The sequence below is a fragment of the Phyllobates terribilis genome, unplaced genomic scaffold (genome assembly GCF_046119375.1).
Source record: "Phyllobates terribilis strain yellow unplaced genomic scaffold, ASM4611937v1 Scaffold_11__3_contigs__length_659146591, whole genome shotgun sequence".
Classification (NCBI taxonomy): Eukaryota; Metazoa; Chordata; class Amphibia; order Anura; family Dendrobatidae; genus Phyllobates; species Phyllobates terribilis.
The window spans coordinates 398,604,837-398,624,810 of NW_027362771.1; the positions used below are offsets into that span (position 1 = coordinate 398,604,837).

The 19,974-nt window shown below is 41.6% G+C and overlaps 1 protein-coding gene across 1 annotated transcript in view; it reads right to left on the bottom strand.

Moving 5' to 3' along the window:
• Nucleotides 1–19,974, bottom strand: part of DMXL2 (Dmx like 2) — a 152,504-nt gene that overhangs the window by 95,087 nt on the left and 37,443 nt on the right. Inside the window, exons 3-5 of the mRNA XM_073654720.1 lie at nt 6,394–6,572; nt 1,681–1,858; nt 587–761 (exon numbers count right to left, since the gene is read on the bottom strand). Coding sequence (XP_073510821.1) covers nt 587–761; nt 1,681–1,858; nt 6,394–6,572 — 532 coding nt within the window. The remainder of the gene's footprint in view (nt 1–586; nt 762–1,680; nt 1,859–6,393; nt 6,573–19,974) is intronic.

Genomic DNA, 19,974 nt, shown 5'->3' on the forward strand with positions numbered 1-19,974 from the left:
TTTTTGGGCTGGTTTCTGAGGGCTTGTTTTTTGATGGGTGACCTGTCATTTTGATTTGTAAAAATTCGGGATAGATATAAGGTTTTGATTGCTTCTTATTGCATTTTTTGCTTAGTTGTTGCAACCCAAAAAGAATGCAATTGTGCAGATCCGATTTTTTTTTCTCTTTTGAAGTTTTTAATTGTATATTAGACTTTCTTGGACACAGTGATAACGTGTGTACTTTATTATTTTTTTTTATTTTTTTTTTTAGACATTTATTTTTAATGCAGGAAAAAGGAGTGCGATTCAAAGGTTCGTGGTGTTTTTATTTTACGATTTTTTTTATTATTTTTTTAAAAACATTTAATTTTTACTCTATTTGTTAGCCCCCAGAGGTGACTTGAACCTGAGATTGTCTGATCGAATGTACTATATACAGTAATACTACAACATTTCTGTTGCAAATATCAGAAAGCCCTTTCAGAATATCAGAAATAGATTGAAACCCCTTCAATCTAAATTCTCATTGGTCTTATATACACTCTAGCAACCAGACACAGAAAAGTACAGAAAGGTAAATAAACTCCATAAACTTCTACTTTACCAGTGTTTGGATTTATGCTTGCTGCTATGTGAAAATGACACAATGAATTAGCGTGATGCGAGATGTGCCTGTGGGCTTCCTGCTGGCTTGGTTGACTTGGTAGCAATTCCGTGTGAGCAGCCAGAACAGAAGACCGTCTTCTGCCCCTTCTCAAGTGTTTCAAGTGATGAATTGTCTGAATAACAGCAAAAAAAACAAACATTTTAAAATCTGATAAGCAGTAAAGATACCCGGCATAGAAAATACACAGAATGAGAATGCATGACCATCAGTCGCACAAGATGTGCTACAATCCGGATTGACCATGCTGTAAAACAAATTAATACTAAAATTAAGTTTATGGCCCAGATTATCTCGCTTGTCTAGAGAAGAGGGCGAGGTGGAGTTAGACGCTCCCAATTAATGAAGAGGTGCACAGCTCTTAATAAATTAAGAGCGTCTGGTGAGTGGCATGCACCTCTGTGCGCTATGCCAGAAATCTTACTCCTGTCCCTGACTGGAGTAAGATTTCTGGCATATGGAACTGGCTAATTATGAATTAGATGAACTGTGGCGTCACGCCCTAGTCCCACCGGTTTTAGCAAATCTGGAGAAACTAGAGTGAAAAGATGCAACTCACGGTTGCGTCAGCATTTTGCAACTTTTCAAAGCAATTTACGCCAGAATTCTGTGTGTTGTATAAATAGACCTTTTTAGGCTCCACACACTACAGTTAATGTCTAGGAGTAATTGTATAACTAATCCAGCAAGAATTGCAATCTATGCTAAACTACGCAAAGCCAGAGAGCATTTCTTAGAGTCTGCACAAAGGTTGAAGTTGAGGAACTACAAGTCATACTTTGCATAACAGGAGAATCAGAAACTTGTGTACCTTCCAATAGCCAATGGGAGTATGGAGGCAATGGAAGTGATGTAAATTTCGCTAAAGTGTGGAACATTTTATGAATATCCACCTTTTCCTTTTTTATTTTTATATATGCATAATCCTATACAGTCAATAACTAATAAACATATATTATACACAAGGTTTATTTATTTTTTTGGGACTATCCAAGCAGTAATAATCAAAGATGAATTCTATAAAGAAACCTTACCTCAAGAGCATGTTCAATCTTGTCTTTTTGCTTCCCTGCGCTTGACAAACTGCTGCTGGAGTTGCCATAATCAACTATTTGGCCTCCAAGAAGGCTATCCTCTGGCAAAAGTGTCTCAGCCCAGAGGCGACAAACACCATCTTGACAGGATGTCAGTAGTACATTGCACACAGATCCCCTGAAACAGAATGTAAAAGTGATGGAGGATAGTTAAATGAACCATAACCAGGTCCTGAGAAAATGAGATTATTTTCCTTTCAGACTGACTTAAATATTATATATTATTATATTCAGTCACTGAAATTTAAAGTAACCTAATATCTGTAAATTATACACCTAGACACACGTCTACACAATCCACCTATATTAATTAGTGCACTCTTGCAGGGAATCTGTCAGAGGGTTTTTGCTATGTACCGTAATCTGAAGACAACAGAAGATCGAGACTGAAACACAGAATTCAAGGATGTGTCACTTCTCAAAGTACAGTGCTATTGTATACTGTGAAGGATTTATCACTAATGCTATGTGCCCACGATGCAGAAATGCTGCGGATTTTTCCTGAACGTTTCTGCATCTCCCTGGCAGAAAAAACGCATGTGGATTGTACATGCGGATTGTACATGCGTTTTTCCTTCCAGGGACATGCGGAAGTGAAGCGTTCTTCACATGCATTTCCGCATGCGGGTTGACAAGCGCTTTCCAAGCGATTTTAGCATCACTTGGAAAGTGCTTGACAACTTGGTCACACTATATAAATCCCTGCAACCGACATGGATTTATATAGTGTGACCGTAAAATAATGGTAAAAAAATAAATATTATACTCACCTTCCGATGGCCCCCGGTCTCCTCCGATGCGTCCGGTGTGTTGGGCGGCTCGCAGTGGTCTAAAAGGACCTTCCATGACGTCATTTAGTCATGTGATAGGTCACACGAAAGCAGACGTCAGCAGTCGCGTGACCTGTCACATGACTAAATGACGTCATGGAAGGTCCTTTTAGACCATCGAGAGCCGCCGGGAAGCCAGGACGCATCGCTATGGAGACCGCGGGCCATCAGAAGGTGAGTATAATGTATATTTTTTATTTTAAATTCTTTTTTTTTTACAGGTACTATGGTACCTGGGTCTGGAGGAGAGTCTCCTCTTCTCCAGACCCGGGTACCATCCGCACATTGAATCGCTTAATATCCGCATGTGCACATGTAGTCATGGGGATATTATGCGATTCAATGCAAGTCAATGGCGGCGAAAACGCTGCAATTACGCAAAATAATTGGTAGTGCTGTTGATTTTTACGCAATGATAATCCGCAGAGGAAATTTCCGCTGCATGTGCACAGCGGCTTATCATTGGGGAACATTGCAGACCTTCTACCAAGCGTTTTTTAAGCGTTTCTGCGGCAGAATTGCCGCTGCGGAAATGCTTAAAAAATGCATAGTGGGCACACAGCCTAAGAGATTTACATTGCCAGACTAGTTCAGCAACGCCCCCTCCTGTGATAAGCAGCAAACTGTCTATGGACTTAGTACACATAGAGCCTGGTGTGGGCGGCGTTAGCCTTCTCAGCTCTGCTTCATTCTAAATCTAAAAGCTCTGATTGTCTCAGGACAGCTGCACCCAGTAACCTAAGTGATACATCATTTGATTCCGCTTCTCTTTGCCTACATCATGTGGCGCTCAGATTATATAGCAAAACCTACTTACAGACTCCCTTTAAGAGGGACCTAAAGGTTCACAGTTCAATGTAATATAGCCGGCATCTGAACACGTGTGGAGGAAGCTCTGCACCTGAACCCCCTCCATAGGACATTTATTCATGTATGAAAAAGGGTTATATAGAAAGAAGAGGGAAGAGGACACAGGGCGACACCCGGAGAAATTTCAACAACATTGGGAGGTAAAAAAAAGTAGTGCCAGCAAAGAACTAGCAGTCAGAGAGGTAGGAAGAAAATCAAGAGAGCGGTATCCTTAAGGCTGGGGCTACAAGGTGACATGTTGTGGACACTGAAATCACACTGACACATTGTAACATTGGATAGAGCGATGTCTTCTGGTACTGCATAAGGAGCACAAATGTTTCCAAAGGTGTTGGATTTGCTATGGCTGATCACAAGTGATACACTTAACGTAGCTTAAATGCAAGTAGCACACAACACGTGACTTACTAACAACTCAACTGTTTTATTCACAGCAAAATCAGATCTCTAATATAGTCACACAACAGCAAGTCGCAGACAAGTTTCACAAGTGTTTTTGTCGAGCTATTTTTTTAAAAATATTGCTGCACGACATATGTAGCTCCAGCCTAAAGGATTCTCTACTTATAGACTTCTGGCCTCTATTGGCCATCGCTGTTTTACAATCACATAGTACTCACAGATCCTGAGCTCATACCCACTCTCCACCGCTGCTCCAGTCTATGTGGAGTGGCTGCTGCGGTTGACGTCACAACTACAGTGCACATCACTGCTGCAGCCAATCACGGAGCACAACAGCTTTGACGATGAAGACGCCACAAACTGCTGAGCTCAGTGGCGATGTGAAGTGCAATCATGCCACCTCTGAAGTCAGTTACCAAAAGCAATGGTGGAAAGCCGGAACTGGACCCGGGAGAGAGAGAGTACTATCTGATTTTATTGTTTTAACAAAGCGCTGGCAAATAGAGGCTAGAAATCTATGAGTGGAAAATCACTTTAGCATAGAAAAGATATATATATATATATATTTTTGGGCTCATTAAAGTCCATTTTTTCTAAAGAATTTTTGGAGTGCTGCCAAAAATTTTGTGTTTACTTGTGTTATCTTTGTCCAATATTTAAACTTTTTTTTGCGATCTGAAACATTTAAGTGTGACAAACATGCAAAATAAGAAATCAGGAAGGGGCAAACACACACACACATATATATATTATATATAATATAAGTACAGACCAAAAGTTTGGACACACCTTCTCATTTTTATGACTTTGAAAATTGTACATTCACACTGAAGGCATCAAAGCTATGAATTAACACATGTGGAATTATATACCTAATAAAAAAAGTGTGAAACAACTGAAAATATGTCTTATATTCTAGGTTCTTCAAAGTAGCCACCTTTTGCTTTGATGACTGCTTTGTACACTCTTGGCATTCTCTTGATGAGCTTCAAGAGGTAGTCACCAGAAATGGTCTTCCAACAATCTTGAAGGAGTTCCCAGAGATGCTTAGAACTTGTTGGCCCTTTTGCCTTCACTCTGCGGTCCAGCTCACACCAAACCATCTCGATCGGGTTCAGGTCTGGTGACTGTGGAGGCCAGGTCATCTGGCGTAGCACCCCATCACTCTCCCTCTTGGTCAAATAGCCCTTACACAGCCTGGAGGTGTGTTTGGGGTCATTGTCCTGTTGAAAAATAAATGATGGTCCAACTAAACGCAAACCGGATGGAATAGCATGCCGCTGCAAGATGCTGTGGTAGCCATGCTGGTTCAGTATGCCTTCAATTTTGAATAAATCCCCAACAGTGTCACCAGCAAAGCTCCCCCACACCATCACACCTCCTCCTCCATGCTTCACGGTGGGAACCAGGCATGTAGAGTCCATCCGTTCACCTTTTCTGTGTCGCACAAAGACACGGTGGTTGGAACCAAAGATCTCAAATTTGGACTCATCAGACCAAAGCACAGATTTCCACTGGTCTAATGTCCATTCCTTGTGTTCTTCAGCCCAAACAAGTCTCTTCTGCTTGTTGCCTGTCCTTAACAGTGGTTTCCTAGCAGCTATTTTACCATGAAGGCCTGCTGCACAAAGTCTCCTCTTAACAGTTGTTGTAGAGATGTGTCTGCTGCTAGAACTCTGTGTGACATTGACCTGGTCTCTAATCTGAGCTGCTGTTAACCTGCGATTTCTGAGGCTGGTGACTCAGATAAACTTATCCTCAGAAGCAGAGGTGACTCTTGGTCTTCCTTTCCTGGGGCGGTCCTCATGTGAGCCAGTTTCTTTGTAGCGCTTGATGGTTTTTGCAACTGCACTTGGGGACACTTTCAAAGTTTGTCCAATTTTTCGGACTGACTGACCTTCATTTCTTAAAGTAATGATGGCCACTTGTTTTTCTTTACTTAGAATTTGTATTATGGCAAGAAAAAAAGCAGCTAACAGTCTATTCAGTAGGACTATCAGCTGTGCATCCAGCAGACTTCTGCACAACACAACTGATGGTCCCAACCCCATTTATAAGGCAAGAAATTCCACTTATTAAACCTGACAGGGCACACCTGTGAAGTGAAAACCATTTCCGGTGACTACCTCTTGAAGCTCATCAAGAGAATGCCAAGAGTGTGCAAAGCAGTCATCAAAGCAAAAGGTGGCTACTTTGAAGAACCTAGAATATAAGACATATTTTCAGTTGTTTCACACTTTTTTGTTAAGTATATAATTCCACATGTGTTAATTCATAGTTTTGATGCCTTCAGTTTGAATGTACAATTTTCATAGTCATGAAAATACAGAAAAATCTTTAAATGAGAAGGTGTGTCCAAACTTTTGGTCTGTATTGTATATACATACATACATACACACACACACACACACACACACACACACACACACACACACACACACACACACACACACATCTCCTTACTTCTACCCTGGCAGAGAAAAATGTAATGAACATAGTCGCAACCACAAGCCACTATCATCCATCTCCTGTCACACACAAAACATTTTACCTTGGCATAAACCTGCTTGTATTCCTCCATGAAAAGCCAATCACTGCTCGAGGATGCGCTAGGTACACAAAGGAAAAGTTGACATCAACCTGGCTTCCCTTTTTCTCTAGGACTTCATGAGGTAAAAAAGAGGTTTTCCATCCAGTTAAAGGGTACCAGACCTTCATCAGACAGTCATCCTGTTGAGAGATTTGCATTTAGCATTCAGCCATGTATTTTCCCTCAACTTTCAGATCATTTAATGTCTCTTTACGCCTAGACATTTCCCCTGTCTATTTTTTGAGACAATTAAAGGTTCTGGGAAAAAAGCGTCTCAATCAATCACGCTTGCTTTTCCAATAAATCGGGAGAAAATTCAAAAGTACGTCATACAAAGTTAATGAAGTTATGGAAAAAAATGAGAATGCTCAGCTGTTTCATATCAGGTTGTAAATATTGGGGGCATACATGCTGAAATAGGATCTTTCGCTAGTTTGACCAAAACATGGAATAGTGACTGCAGAGCTGAATAAATAATAGTTTTTATTTTTTAATTTCTCCTCTATATTGCAGTTGAATAACTTTTACTTAAGAGAAGTTCTAACCTAAACTTACAAGTAAGCGTTACCAAAGAATGGCCAATCATAAGCACCGGCATCATGCAGGGGAAGAAAAGAACACGCCCCCACAACAGCTAAGATCAGGCTTTCTCCTGTGTGAGACATGCAATGACAGACAGTCTGCTCTCCTCACTGGTCTCACTGCAGAGCTGTGTGTGATTACATAGTGCCAGGAGTAGAGCTGACACAAGTGTGATTACTAACACTTCTTCAGATTTCATCTCATGCACTTAGCATGCAGGAAGGAGCAGTAAAGCAGAGTGACAGCATTGTAAGAGGAGAGCTGCTAGTAGTGTTGGTATGGAGACAAACCTCAGCTTTGCTGTACAGTCCCCGCCCCCACAATGGTTGCCCAAAGATGAAATCATAAGGAAATGTTAGTTATCACACTTATCTCTGCTCTATTCCCAGGATTATGTAATCATACACTGCTCTGCAGTGAGATCAGTCAGATCATCAGACTGTCTGTCATTACATGTCTGACACACAAGAAATCCTGTTCTAAGGTATTGTTGGGGGGGGGGGGGGGTGTTATTTTTTCTCCCCTGTGTGTTGCTGCTTGCTTATGATTAGCTAACCTCATGAAGGGAAAAGTCGTGGAATTATGGAGACCATAAGATCGATAGACATGTTAAGGATATGCAAGTGATGAAAAAATGCAAACAAAATGTTCACAACATCTTGATTTATTCAGTATTGAGTAGGAGCATGGACGCGCAGAAATACATGCACTTAAATGGCATGCTATCCATGTGGTTATTAACACCTTCATGACATCTGACGTGCCTATACGTCATGGTCGGGTAGAGGTTCCCAACCAATGACATATTGGTACATCATGACGATCGTGTGTGGCACAGGAGTTGTCCGCGTGAGATCGCCGCCGGAAACTCGGCTTACATGATTAGCAGAGCCCTGGCTGACGCAGCCAGAAACAATGCCCGCAACAGGAGCTCCATCTAATGTCCGATCGGCACCCCGGCAATGTTATCGTGAGGGCCTGATCGTCATCATGACGACCTCTGAGTCTGCCAGCTAAGGTGCCCTGTTTAGACCAAGCGAAAAAAAATGGTCTAAGAGGCTTCTGTCAGTGTAACACTTACAGTTACAATGCATTATACCAAGTTAAAGTCCCATAGAGGGACTAAGTAAAAAAAAACAAACAAAAAAAAATCTATATTATACTAGTAAATAAGTAGATTTATGTAAAAAAAAAAACATCAACAAAAGTACGCATATGTGATATTACCGCGTCCGGAAAGACCTGATCAATAAAACTGTTACACTAGATAACTCCTTCAATGAACATTGTAAAAAAATAAATAAGATACATGGCAAAAAAAACCTATGCTTTTTCATCATAATCACCAAAAAAAAAGAGGAATCAAAGGCAATCAAAAAGTCGAATGTAAATAAAAATGGAATTGCTGAAAAAGTTATCTTGTCCCCCCCAAAAAAAGACAAGACACCTTACAGCTCCATTAGTGGAGAAATAAGAAAGCTATAGCTCTCAGAATACAGCGATGGAAAAACAATTCAGTTTTATATTATTTTTACATTTTTTTTATATAAAAGAGTTTATTGTGTAAAAACTACAAAACATAAAAAAATTATATAAATCTGGTATCCCTGTAATTGTACTGACCCCAAGAATAAAGCGGTCTCATCAATTTTGCCACTTGGTGAACGGCATAAAAAAAAAAAATCCTGAATTGCTGTTTTTTGTTCATTCTGCCTCCCAAAAATCAGAATAGAAAGCGATCAAAAAAGTTTATATGCACGAAAATGGTACCAATAAAAAAGTCAACTCATCCCGCAAAAAAAACAAGTTGTCACATGACTCAGTTAGCAGAAATATAGGAAAATTATAGCTCTCAAAATATGGAGATGCCAAAAACATTCATGGTCAACCAATACTCTGAATGTACGTATCTCCCTTGGGACTATTTCCTCAGATGACACATTTTTCCATATGTTTTTGTGGATTTCTTATGGAATTATATATTTTTTACGGATGAAATTTTCTGAATAAAAATATGTTTTATTGGAAGTGCTGGATCAACCGCTTCTGTTATATGGCATATAGAAATGCCCCCCTCCCTTCTGAACTACACAGTGTGCATAAACCACATTTAGCGTCCACATGTTTGGCATTTCTGTAGCAATGAGAGCACGCTTAATTTATGAGTACATATCTCTAGAAGCATGAGCTGGTCGCTACAATGACAAAGTGAGTGGTAGATGGAGGGTCCTTAAAAATGATTTCAGGGACCTAGGTAGGAAGCTTAGGGCAAGGACCTCCAAGGTAGTTTTCTCAGAAATACTACCAATCCCGCGAGCCACACAGGAGAGCCAACGGGAAGTTAGGGAGGTGAATAAGTGGCTAAAGAGTTGGTGCAAGGCAGAAGGGTTTGGGTTCATGGAGAACTGGGCCGACTTCGCGGTCGACTACAGGCTCTACCGTAGGGACGGGCTGCACCTCAATGGGGAGGGTGCAGCGGTGCTGGGGAAGAAGATGGCTAATAGGTTGGAGGAGTTTTTAAACTAGAGACGGGGGGGGGGGGACCAAGGAAATAGGTGGGATGTGAGGCAAGCAAGGGGGAAGGGGAGAAGTGAATATAATGAGGGTGGAGAGGGGGGTGGGGATAGTACAGTTAGATCGTGAGAGAAGAATAGGATGCTAAATAACCCCAAAGTTTTATCTTGCATGCTGACCAACGCAAGAAGCCTGACCAATAAGGCGGATGAGCTGCGGGCGCTTATATCGGAGGAGAGGTATGATATCGTAGGTATAACAGAGACTTGGCTAGACGATAGCTACGACTGGGCGGTAAATTTATTAGATTATAGTTTATTTAGAAGGGACCGGAAACAGGGGAAAGGCGGAGGAGTCTGCTTATATGTAAAGTCATGTCTAAAACCCAGACTAAGGGAAGATATAGGAGAGGGAGAAGAGGGGGTCGAGTCCATGTGGGTAGAGATAGAGGGGGCAAAAAATAATAATAAAATATTACTGGGCGTCTGCTATAAGCCACCAAATATAACAGAGGAGAATGAGAATCTGCTATTAGGACAAATAGACAAAGTAGCAAAACATAATGAAGTGATTGTAATGGGGGATTTCAACTACCCGGATATTGACTGGGAAACAGAAACCTGTAGATCTCAGAAAGGAAAAAGGTTCTTGACAAATATTAAGGATAATTATCTCTCCCAACTAGTGCAGGAACCAACGAGAGGGAAGGCAGTGTTGGACTTAATATTGACTAATAGGCCTGATAGAATAACTGAGGTACAGATAGGGGGGCACCTAGGTAATAGCGATCAGAATATTATCGACTTCAAAATGCCCTTCAGTAGGGTTATCAATAAGGGAACAACAAAAACATTAAACTTTAGGAGGGCGAAGTTTGATCAGCTGATAGAAAACCTTCAACTTATTGACTGGGACAAAGTACTTAATCAATGGAATACGAATAGTAAATGGGAAACCTTCAAAAGAATTCTGAATACTCAGTGCGAGAGGTATATACCGTATGGGAATAAAAGGGCCAGAAATAAGAGGAAACCAATATGGTTGAACAAGAACGTAAAAGGGGCGTTAAATAGCAAAAAAGAGGCATTCAAAAGATTAAAACAGGAAAACAGTAAGGAGGCACTAATGTGTTACAAGGAAAAAACGAGAACCTGCAAAAAACAAATAAAAATAGCGAAGGAGGAAACAGAGAAACGTATTGCTAGGGAAAGTAGATCAAATCCCAAACTGTTCTTTACGTATATAAATAGTAAAAGGATTAAATCGGATAATATTGGACCGATAAAAAGTGAGGAAGGCAAAATCATAGAGAAAGATGAGGATAAAGCTAATAATTTTTTTTTGACAACTTTCACAAAGGAAATAGAACTAACAAGAGAAATGAGAAGTGACAAACTTAATCCTCCACTAAGTATGACAAATCTAACCCAAGCTGGGGTACAGAAACGCCTCAGTAACATTAAAATAAACAAATCACCAGGACCTGATGGCATACACCCACGGGTACTAAGGGAACTAAGTAATGTGATAGACAGACCGTTATATCTTATATTTAAGGACTCAGTTGAGACTGGGTCTGTGCCACTTGATTGGCGACAGGCGAATGTAGTGCCAATATTCAAAAAGGGAGCGAAAAGTGACGCCGGAAACTATCGGCCGGTGAGTCTGACGTCAGTTGTGGGCAAAATTTTTGAAAGCTTCATTAAAGAGGCAATTACGGAGCATCTTGATGCTAATAATCTTTTAATCCCGAACCAACATGGATTCATGAGGAATCGCTCCTGCCAAACAAACCTGATTGACTTCTACGAGGAGGTTAGCTCTCGAGTAGATCAGGGGGAACCAGAGGATGTCGTGTATCTCGACTTCTCAAAAGCGTTCGATAGCGTGCCACATAATAGGTTGGTATACAAAATGAGAATGATGGGGCTGGGGGAAAATGTCTGCAAGTGGGTAGCTAACTGGCTAAAGGATAGAAGGCAGAGGGTGGTTATAAATGGAATATACTCAGATTGGGTAAGCGTCACTAGTGGGGTACCACAGGGGTCTATACTAGGCCCAATGTTATTTAATATCTTTATTAACGACATAGTCAACGGGATAAATAGTAAAATATCAATATTTGCAGATGACACAAAGTTATGTAAAACAATTAATACAAAAGAGGACAGTGCAGACCTACAGAGGGATTTGGATAAGCTGGGTAGGTGGAGCATTAAATGGCAAATGAGGTTTAACGAGGAGAAATGTAAGGTCATACATATGGGAAGGAAAAATGGAAGTCACCAGTACTCACTGAATGGGAATTCATTGGGGAATTCAGAGATGGAGAAGGACTTGGGCATCTTGATTGATAGCAAACTAAATTGGAGTGCCCAAAGTCAGGCCGCTGCTGTAAGGGCAAACAGGGTAATGGGATGTATCAGAAGAGGTATAGCTGCAAAGGATGAGAACATTGTTCTTCCACTGTACAAAGCACTGGTCAGACCACACTTGGAATACTGTGCTCAGTTATGGGCTCCAATATATAGAAAGGATATAAATGAGCTTGAAAAGGTACAAAGGAGGGCAACAAAATTAATAAAGGGAATGGAGGGACTGCAATACCCAGAGAGGTTGGCAAAACTAGGACTATTCAGCCTGGAAAAGAGAAGGTTGAGGGGGGACATAATAAATGTGTACAAATATGTTAGGGGACAGTATAGAGATCTTGCCCGGGATTTGTTCAAAAGGAGGGATATTACGGTAACAAGAGGGCATTCACTAAGACTGGAAGAGAAAAGGTTTCAGCACCAGCATAGGAAGGGGTTCTTTACGGTAAGAGCAGTGAGAATATGGAATTCACTAAGTGAGGAGACGGTAAAGTCGGATTCACTACACCAGTACAAGCGGGGACTGGATGCTTTTCTAGATACCAGGCAGATTTCAGCATATACTTAAAAATAAAATAAAATAGTAGGTTGATACAGGGATTTATTCTGACTGCTGGTTTCAGAGTCGGGAGGGAATTTTTCCTCAGGTGAAGATTGGCTAAATCATTTGGGGTTTTTGCCCTCCTCTGGATCAACTTTAGCAATTACAGAACTAACAGGTCGAACTTGATGGACGCAAGTCTTTATTCGGCTTTACAAACTATGTTACTATGTTACAACATACTGGTCATTACAACAGCAGATTTGCAATTTTCACTTAGCAAAATCTATTGCTGCTAGTTTCTGGAAAGCACCCAAGGAGTCAAAATCATATGTACACCTGTAGATAACTGCCCAGTGGGATCACTTGAGGGTGGACTCTGCTCTTCTGGCACTTAGGGGCCCTGTATATTGAGTCCGCATACTATTCTAGGAAAATCTGTGCTCCAGGAGGTAAATAGCGCTCGGTCCCTCCCGAGTCTCGCCATGTGGCTAAGCAGTACAGTACAGCAAGATATGGGGTATTTCCACATTGTATGCTGAGGAACAGTTCTGAGGAGGAGGGACAATGGATGGGGAGGATGGAGGGAGAGATGACCAAAAACATTGTTTACTGTGACTGTTACCTTCTGTTTTAATTCATTGCAGTACACTTAAATGTTGCATGGGCAGACAGATGTTTATGCAGACGAACTGCTCACCATATATTTGCTAACAAACGCATGTGAAGCAGAGGGGAGAGGCCTGTTCTCATCTTTATCAGATAATTAAAATTGAGCCAGATGCCGGATTTATCACAGGCAGAGTAAACAGGGGGTCATAAAGAAAAGTGGGGAGGGGGTGGTTTAAGTATCTGGTTTAAAGGCAAATTTTTGACAAAATTCCAATATTTTCACAAATAAATGCAAAAAATATTGACCTAAGTTTACCACTAACAAAGTACAACATGTCACTGGGATATGTTGAAGCGTTCCAGATTTATTACCACAAAAAGAGACACTGGTCAGAATTGTAAAATTTGGTCTGTTCAGGAAGGTGAAAAAGGTGTTAGGCTAGGTGCCCACGTAGCAGATTTGATGCAGAGCGTTTTTGCCTCTCTGGCAGAAAAAAAACGTATGCAGATTTACATGTGTTTTTTCTGCCAGAGAGAAGCGTTTTTTTCAGCGTTTTTACATGCGTTTTTTTTCAAGCAGTTTTCCAAGCGATTTTGAGCATCACTTGGAAAGTGCTTGACAAGTTGGTCACACTATATAAATCCATGCAACCGGTATGGATTTTTAATGTGTGAACAACTGATGCTTTAAATGCAGCATCTATAGTATAAAAAAAAAAAAAAAAAAAAAAAAGAGAATTAAAATGTTAAAAATAAAAAAAAAACTTGTATACTCACTTCTCTGGTCTCCTCCAGTCTGCTCTCGGCCGCGTCCTCTCTCTTCAGCGTCCCGCAGTGTACTGTCATGACCGGCGGTGACGTCATTTAGTCAGCTGATGGTCACGCGACCATCATCTGACCGCCGACGTCAACGGTCGCGTGACCATCAGGTGACTAAATGACGTCACCGCAGGTCCTGACAGTACACCGCGGGACGCCAAGGAGAGAGGACGTGGCCGGGAGCAGACCGGAGGAGACCGGGGGCCGCCGGAGAGGTGAATATACAGGTTGTTTGTTTTTAACGTTTTTATTTCTTTTTTTCACCGCGTGGTAGCCGGGATGAAGACGAGTTGTAGTCTCCTCTTCATCCCGGGTACCACACGCACCGGGATTACGCTGCAAATTCGCGGCCATTGAATTTAATTGAAACGCAGCAAATCCACATATACCTGCGGGTTTGCTGCGTTTCAATGTTCCTCAATGGCCGCGAATTTTCAGCGTAATCGCGGTAGAAATTGTCATGCTGCGTTTTGCAATGCAATGCGAATTCGGCGGGCAAATTAGCGCACATTCAAATTCACATTGCTTTGCATGGTAGACTGTTTTACAAGCGTTTTCGCAGCCGTAAAAATGGCGCAAAAACGCTACAAAAACGCATCGTGGGCACACAGTCTCAAAGGGGTTAAAGAGAATCTGTCACTAGGGTTTTGCTATATAACCTAAGAGCAGCATGATGCAGGGGCAGAGACCCTGATTTCAGCAATGTGTCACTTACGAGACTTTATTTTGCTGTTTCATTAAAATCAGTGTTTTATCAGCACGGAATAATCAGTAGAGGAATAGGTGTCTTGTGCCTCCTGGTCCAACCATGCCCCCACAACTGATTAGCAACTTTCTTTCAATTTAAGGTGAACAGAAAGCTGCTAAGCAGTGGTGTGGGCGGGGTTATACACAGATCCGCATTCAGAGCTCTGCTACATATGCAGCAGAAAAAAAACTGATTTAACTTGCCTGCAGATTCCTTTTAATCATTGTCTGAGGAACATTCTGCTACATAGAATGCACCTGGGCACGGAAATCGAACCCCTTAATGACCACCATTATGTCTTTGAGACGTATAGCGATAGAGATATTAGAGAAAAGCATCCCCAGACAGGTGACAATCCTGTAGCTGTCAGCTGTACACTATCGCTCACAACTTGCTGCATCAGCCACGATCATTGTTGGCACCGACCATGGCAATTTAACCTTTTAGATGCTGCTGTCAATAGTGACTACAGCATCTAAATGGTTAACAGAGTGCAGGGGCTCCCTCTTTAACCCTATCGGCACCCTGAGATTATTATTGTGGGATACTGATGTTTGCCGTGGCAATTCACTGCCAAATAATGGCATTAGAGTCTGACAGATATAGTGACATGTTCAAAGGTTAGCAACATTTAAGCAGTAAACATTATATATGTTTTTTAGTCCTGTCATGCCACTTTGCATTCGTTCCTGAAATGCACCTGAAGGGTTAATAAACTACCTGACAGCAGTTTTGAATATGTTGAGGGGGGCGATTTTTAAATTGGTATCACTTTTGGGGGTTTTACAATCTATAGGACCCCCAAAGTCACTTCAAAACTGAATAAGTCCATAAAAAATATAAATTTTGTAAATTTCCTTGAAAAAAATTAAAAGTTTTAGCTACGTTTTTAAACCTTCTAAAATGATAGTGAAATAAATGAACAATTTATGTTGAAAAATGACTCTGGAGACACTTTGAAGAAATGACCCGTACCACTGGTTCCACGGATGACCCATTGTGTACTGGAAGTGAAACTGGACATCACACTGCAGGCCTAAGGCATCACACAGCAGGCCTAAGGCATCACACAGTGTGCATAAACCATCAGGAGGTGTTTGCAGGTCACTGGGCTATGAGTCAGACACCCGCCTAAAGATGCTCCATTGACATCAAAGCCCTCACTCTCACAGGCTATCATGATGCAGAGCAAGATGACAAGTAAGGCTGGAATGGAGGTCTATCCTCTTCAATGTCGCGTTGAGGGCCTCTTGGATGCAACGATAACTAGAGATCGGTATGGAGAGCACATGAGCAACGTCATGACAAGGCCTTCATACGGGAATGTCACACTAGTCCTGCTCCTGTGATTATGTTGTGGGGTGGCATAATGTACAGTAGTCAGCCTCCTCTAGCCTTTACTTGAGGTACACTAAAAACTTGATGTTACATTGATTTGGTGGTGAAACCAGTGATATGCCTATTTCTCTAAAGTGTCCCAGGAGCAATTTTTCAAACACGACAATGCCTGGTTGCATGTTTTTCATGCTACTATGAGCAGTCTGCCTGGCCTAAACGTGTTTCCATGGCCTGCAACGTCTCTAGACTTGTATCCCATCGAGCACATCTTGGACATCATCAGTCAGTAATTGCAAAGGGAGCTGCCAGCGGATCTTAAGGATTTCCATGCCCAAGTGCATTCATAATGGCAGAACAATCCTCAGACAACCATTAATAAGCTCATTGATGGCATGCCAATGCATGTAAGTGCATGTATTTCTGCGCCTGGACCCATTATTAAATGCTAAATAAATCAAGTTATTTTGAACATTGTTTCCATTTTTTCACCATATGCATATCATATCATTAACATATCTACTGATCCTTTTATTTCCACGACTTCTCCTTTTTGGTGTTGCAATTTCAGTGTTGAGGAGTGTAGATATAAATGTATAACAAAATAGAGTTTCCTATAACCAAAAGGTCTAAATATGGTGTTTCCAGTCAGTAAGCCCAGGATCAATTGTTATTGGTCAAAGACCTTTGGAAGTGTTAATCAGGATGCACCTACCAAGGTTTATGATCATTTACAGTACAAAGGCTCACCGCAGGGCTAACACTACGGGTGACAAGGCCAGCTGGTCTACATTCTGTGGGTTATAAATGCAATGTGCTAACAAAGGGTAATAAGGATGTTCTAAAAACTGCTAACTATGGGAAGATATGACATTATAGTCTTTTGTAATCATATTTGAGGGAAAAAAAAGCACAGATTGATCAAAACAGTACTTTGATCATAAGATGAATGATAGCATTGCCACATGGGAGGAAAGGTACATAGCAGGAGTGATAAAATAGATAAAAAATATCCAAGCAAGGATCACTGGGGTGGAAGAGCATTCAGGAAGTCATCCCTGAAGAAGTCAATCCAATCAAGAGAGGCCTACTAAGGAGGAGGCCATACCAAGGAGAGGACACTTTAAGGAGATAGAAAGGCTTCTCCAAGGTGGTATAACAAGAGGGCACCAAGCATGATACCGGGAAGAAATTGACTGGAGCTACAGACTTGAGTGTGGGAAGCGTCCTTTTCTGATAATTAGGCTGGGTGCCCACGATGCGTTTTTCATGCGTTTCCGCTGCGGAATCTCCCCAGCGGAAAAGCATCAAAAACGCATGGTAATCCGCACCCCATGGTCCCCAATGACATTCCGCAATGTCAATGCACATGCTGCGGATTTTTCCGCAGCGTTTCTGCAGCGCTCATAAATCCGCAGCATGTTCATTAATTTTGCGGAAGCGCAGCGGAATTGCCGCCATTGACTTGCATTGAGACGCACAGAATCCGTGTCTGTACATTTGTACACGCGGATAATATGCGTTTCTATGTGCGGATGGTACCCAGTTCTGGAGGAGAGAAGACTCTCATCCAGACCTGGGTACCATTGCACCTGTAAAAAAAAGAATAAAATAATAAATAAAGTTTATATTCACCTGTCCGGCGGCCCCTGCAGCGCTTCTCCTTCCAGGACCTGAGATGACATCGCGGTCATGTGACTGCAGGCTGTCTCGTGAGATGCTGGCAACCCGGAAGGAGCGCGACAACACACATGGCAGCACACGCGGCGGGGGATCGCTAAGTATAGCTTTATTTTTAACGGTCACACTATATAAATCCATGCTGTTTGCATGGATTTATATAGTGTGACATAGTTGTCAAGCACTTTCCAAGTGATGCTATCGCCTGGAAAGTGCTTGTAGTCCGCATGCGTAAACGCATGCATAAACGCATGTGAATACGCGTGTATTCTGCAGGAAAAATGCATGTACAATCTGCATGCATTTTTTCTGGCAAGGGAGATGCAGAAACGCTGCAGACATTTTCTGCATCGTGGGCACATAGCCTTATGATGTTTTTTTTAATGTCTGTAAAATTGATGAATTATTGTCTCTTTTGTTAAGGGACAATGTAACACTGATTTTATTTATTTTTTTAATTGTATAATGTTCATTTGATTCTGAGGAAAAAATGTATTTTTCTACACTTTTGTGGGTATGCTTTCTTTGCAGAGATCTTTTGCGATATGCTTATGTGAGATTAATATTGTCAATTTCTTGATATTATTGTTGAACAGTATTCTTGTCTTTCTTATTTTTACTGTCTACAGTATTAGTATTTCTGACACCAGCATTATGGATACGAGTTTATGAAACCTCATCCACAGATTGCAGAGAAAATGTGCAACAGAAGTTACTGCGGATCCATCATCAAAAGGAATTCATGCAGCAGCTTTCAACCTTTAAAATGCAAAATATAAATCTGTCTTAGGCTGTGTGCCCACTATGCGTTTAAGCGTTTCCGCAGCAGCAATTCCGCTGCAGAAACGCTTAAAAAACGCTTGGTCGAAGGTCTGCCATGTTCCCCAATGATAATCCGCATCTGCTGTGCACATGCTGTGTAAATTTCTGCTGCGGATTATCATTGCGGAAAAATCCGCAGCACTACCAATTATTTTGCGGAATCGCGGCGTTTTCACCGCCATTGACTTGCATTGAATCGCATAATATCCACATGACTACATGTGCACATGCGGCTATCATGCGGTTCAATGTGCGGATGGTACCCGGGTTTGGAGAAGATGAGACTCTCCTCCAGACCCGGGTACTATAATACCTGCAAAAAAAGAAAGAATAAAATAAAAAAATATACATTACACTGTGTTCAGAATTATTAGGCAAATGAGTATTTTGATCACATGATACTTTTTATACATGTTGTCCTACTCCAAGCTGCATAGGCTTGAGAGCCAACTACCAATTAAGTAAATCTGATGATGTGCATCTCTGTAATGAGGAGGGGTGTTGACTAATGACATCAACACCCTATATAAGGTGTGCTTAATTATTCGGCAACTTCCTTTCCTTTGGCAAAATGGGTCAGAAGAGAGATTTGACGGGCTCTGAAAAGTCCAAAATTGTGAGATGTCTTGCAGAGGGATGCAGCAGTCTTGAAATTTCCAAACTTTTGAAGCGATCACCGAACAATCAAGCATTTCATGGCAAATAGCCAACAGGGTCGCAAGAAGCGTGTTGGCCAAAAAAAGGCGCAAAATAACTGCCCAAGAATTGAGGAAAATCAAGCGTGAAGCTGCCAAGATGCCATTCGCCACCAGTTTTGCCATATTTCACAGCTGCAACGTTACTGGAGTATCAAAAAGCACAAGGTGTGCGATACTCAGGGACATGGCCAAGGTAAGGAAGGCTGAAAAACGACCACCTTTGAACAAGAAACATAAGATAAAACGTCAAGAATGGGACAAGAAATATCTTAAGACTGATTTTTCAAAGGTTTTATGGACTGATGAAATGAGAGTGACTCTTGATGGGCCAGATGGATGGGCCAGAGGCTGGATCAGAAAAGGGCAGAGAGCTCCACTCCGACGCCAGCAAGGTGGAGGTGGGGTTCTCGTATGGGCTGGTATCATCAAAGATGAACTTGTGAACTTGTGGGACCTTTTCATGTTGAGGATGGAGTGAAGCTCAACTCCCAGACCTACTGCCAGTTTCTGGAAGACAACTTCTTCAAGCAGTGGTACAGGAAGGAGTCAGTATCGCTCAAGAAAAACATGATTTTCATGCAGGACAATGCTCCATCACATGCAACCAACTACTCCACAGCGTGGCTGGCCAGTAAAGGTCTAAAAGAAGAAAAAATAATGACATGGCCCCCTTGTTCGCCTGATCTGAACCCCATAGAGAACCTGTGGTCAATCATAAAATGTGAGATCTACAGGGAGGGAAAACAGTACACCTCTCGGAACAGTGTCTGGGAGGCTGTGGTGGCTGCTGCACGCAATGTTGATGGAAAACAGATCAAG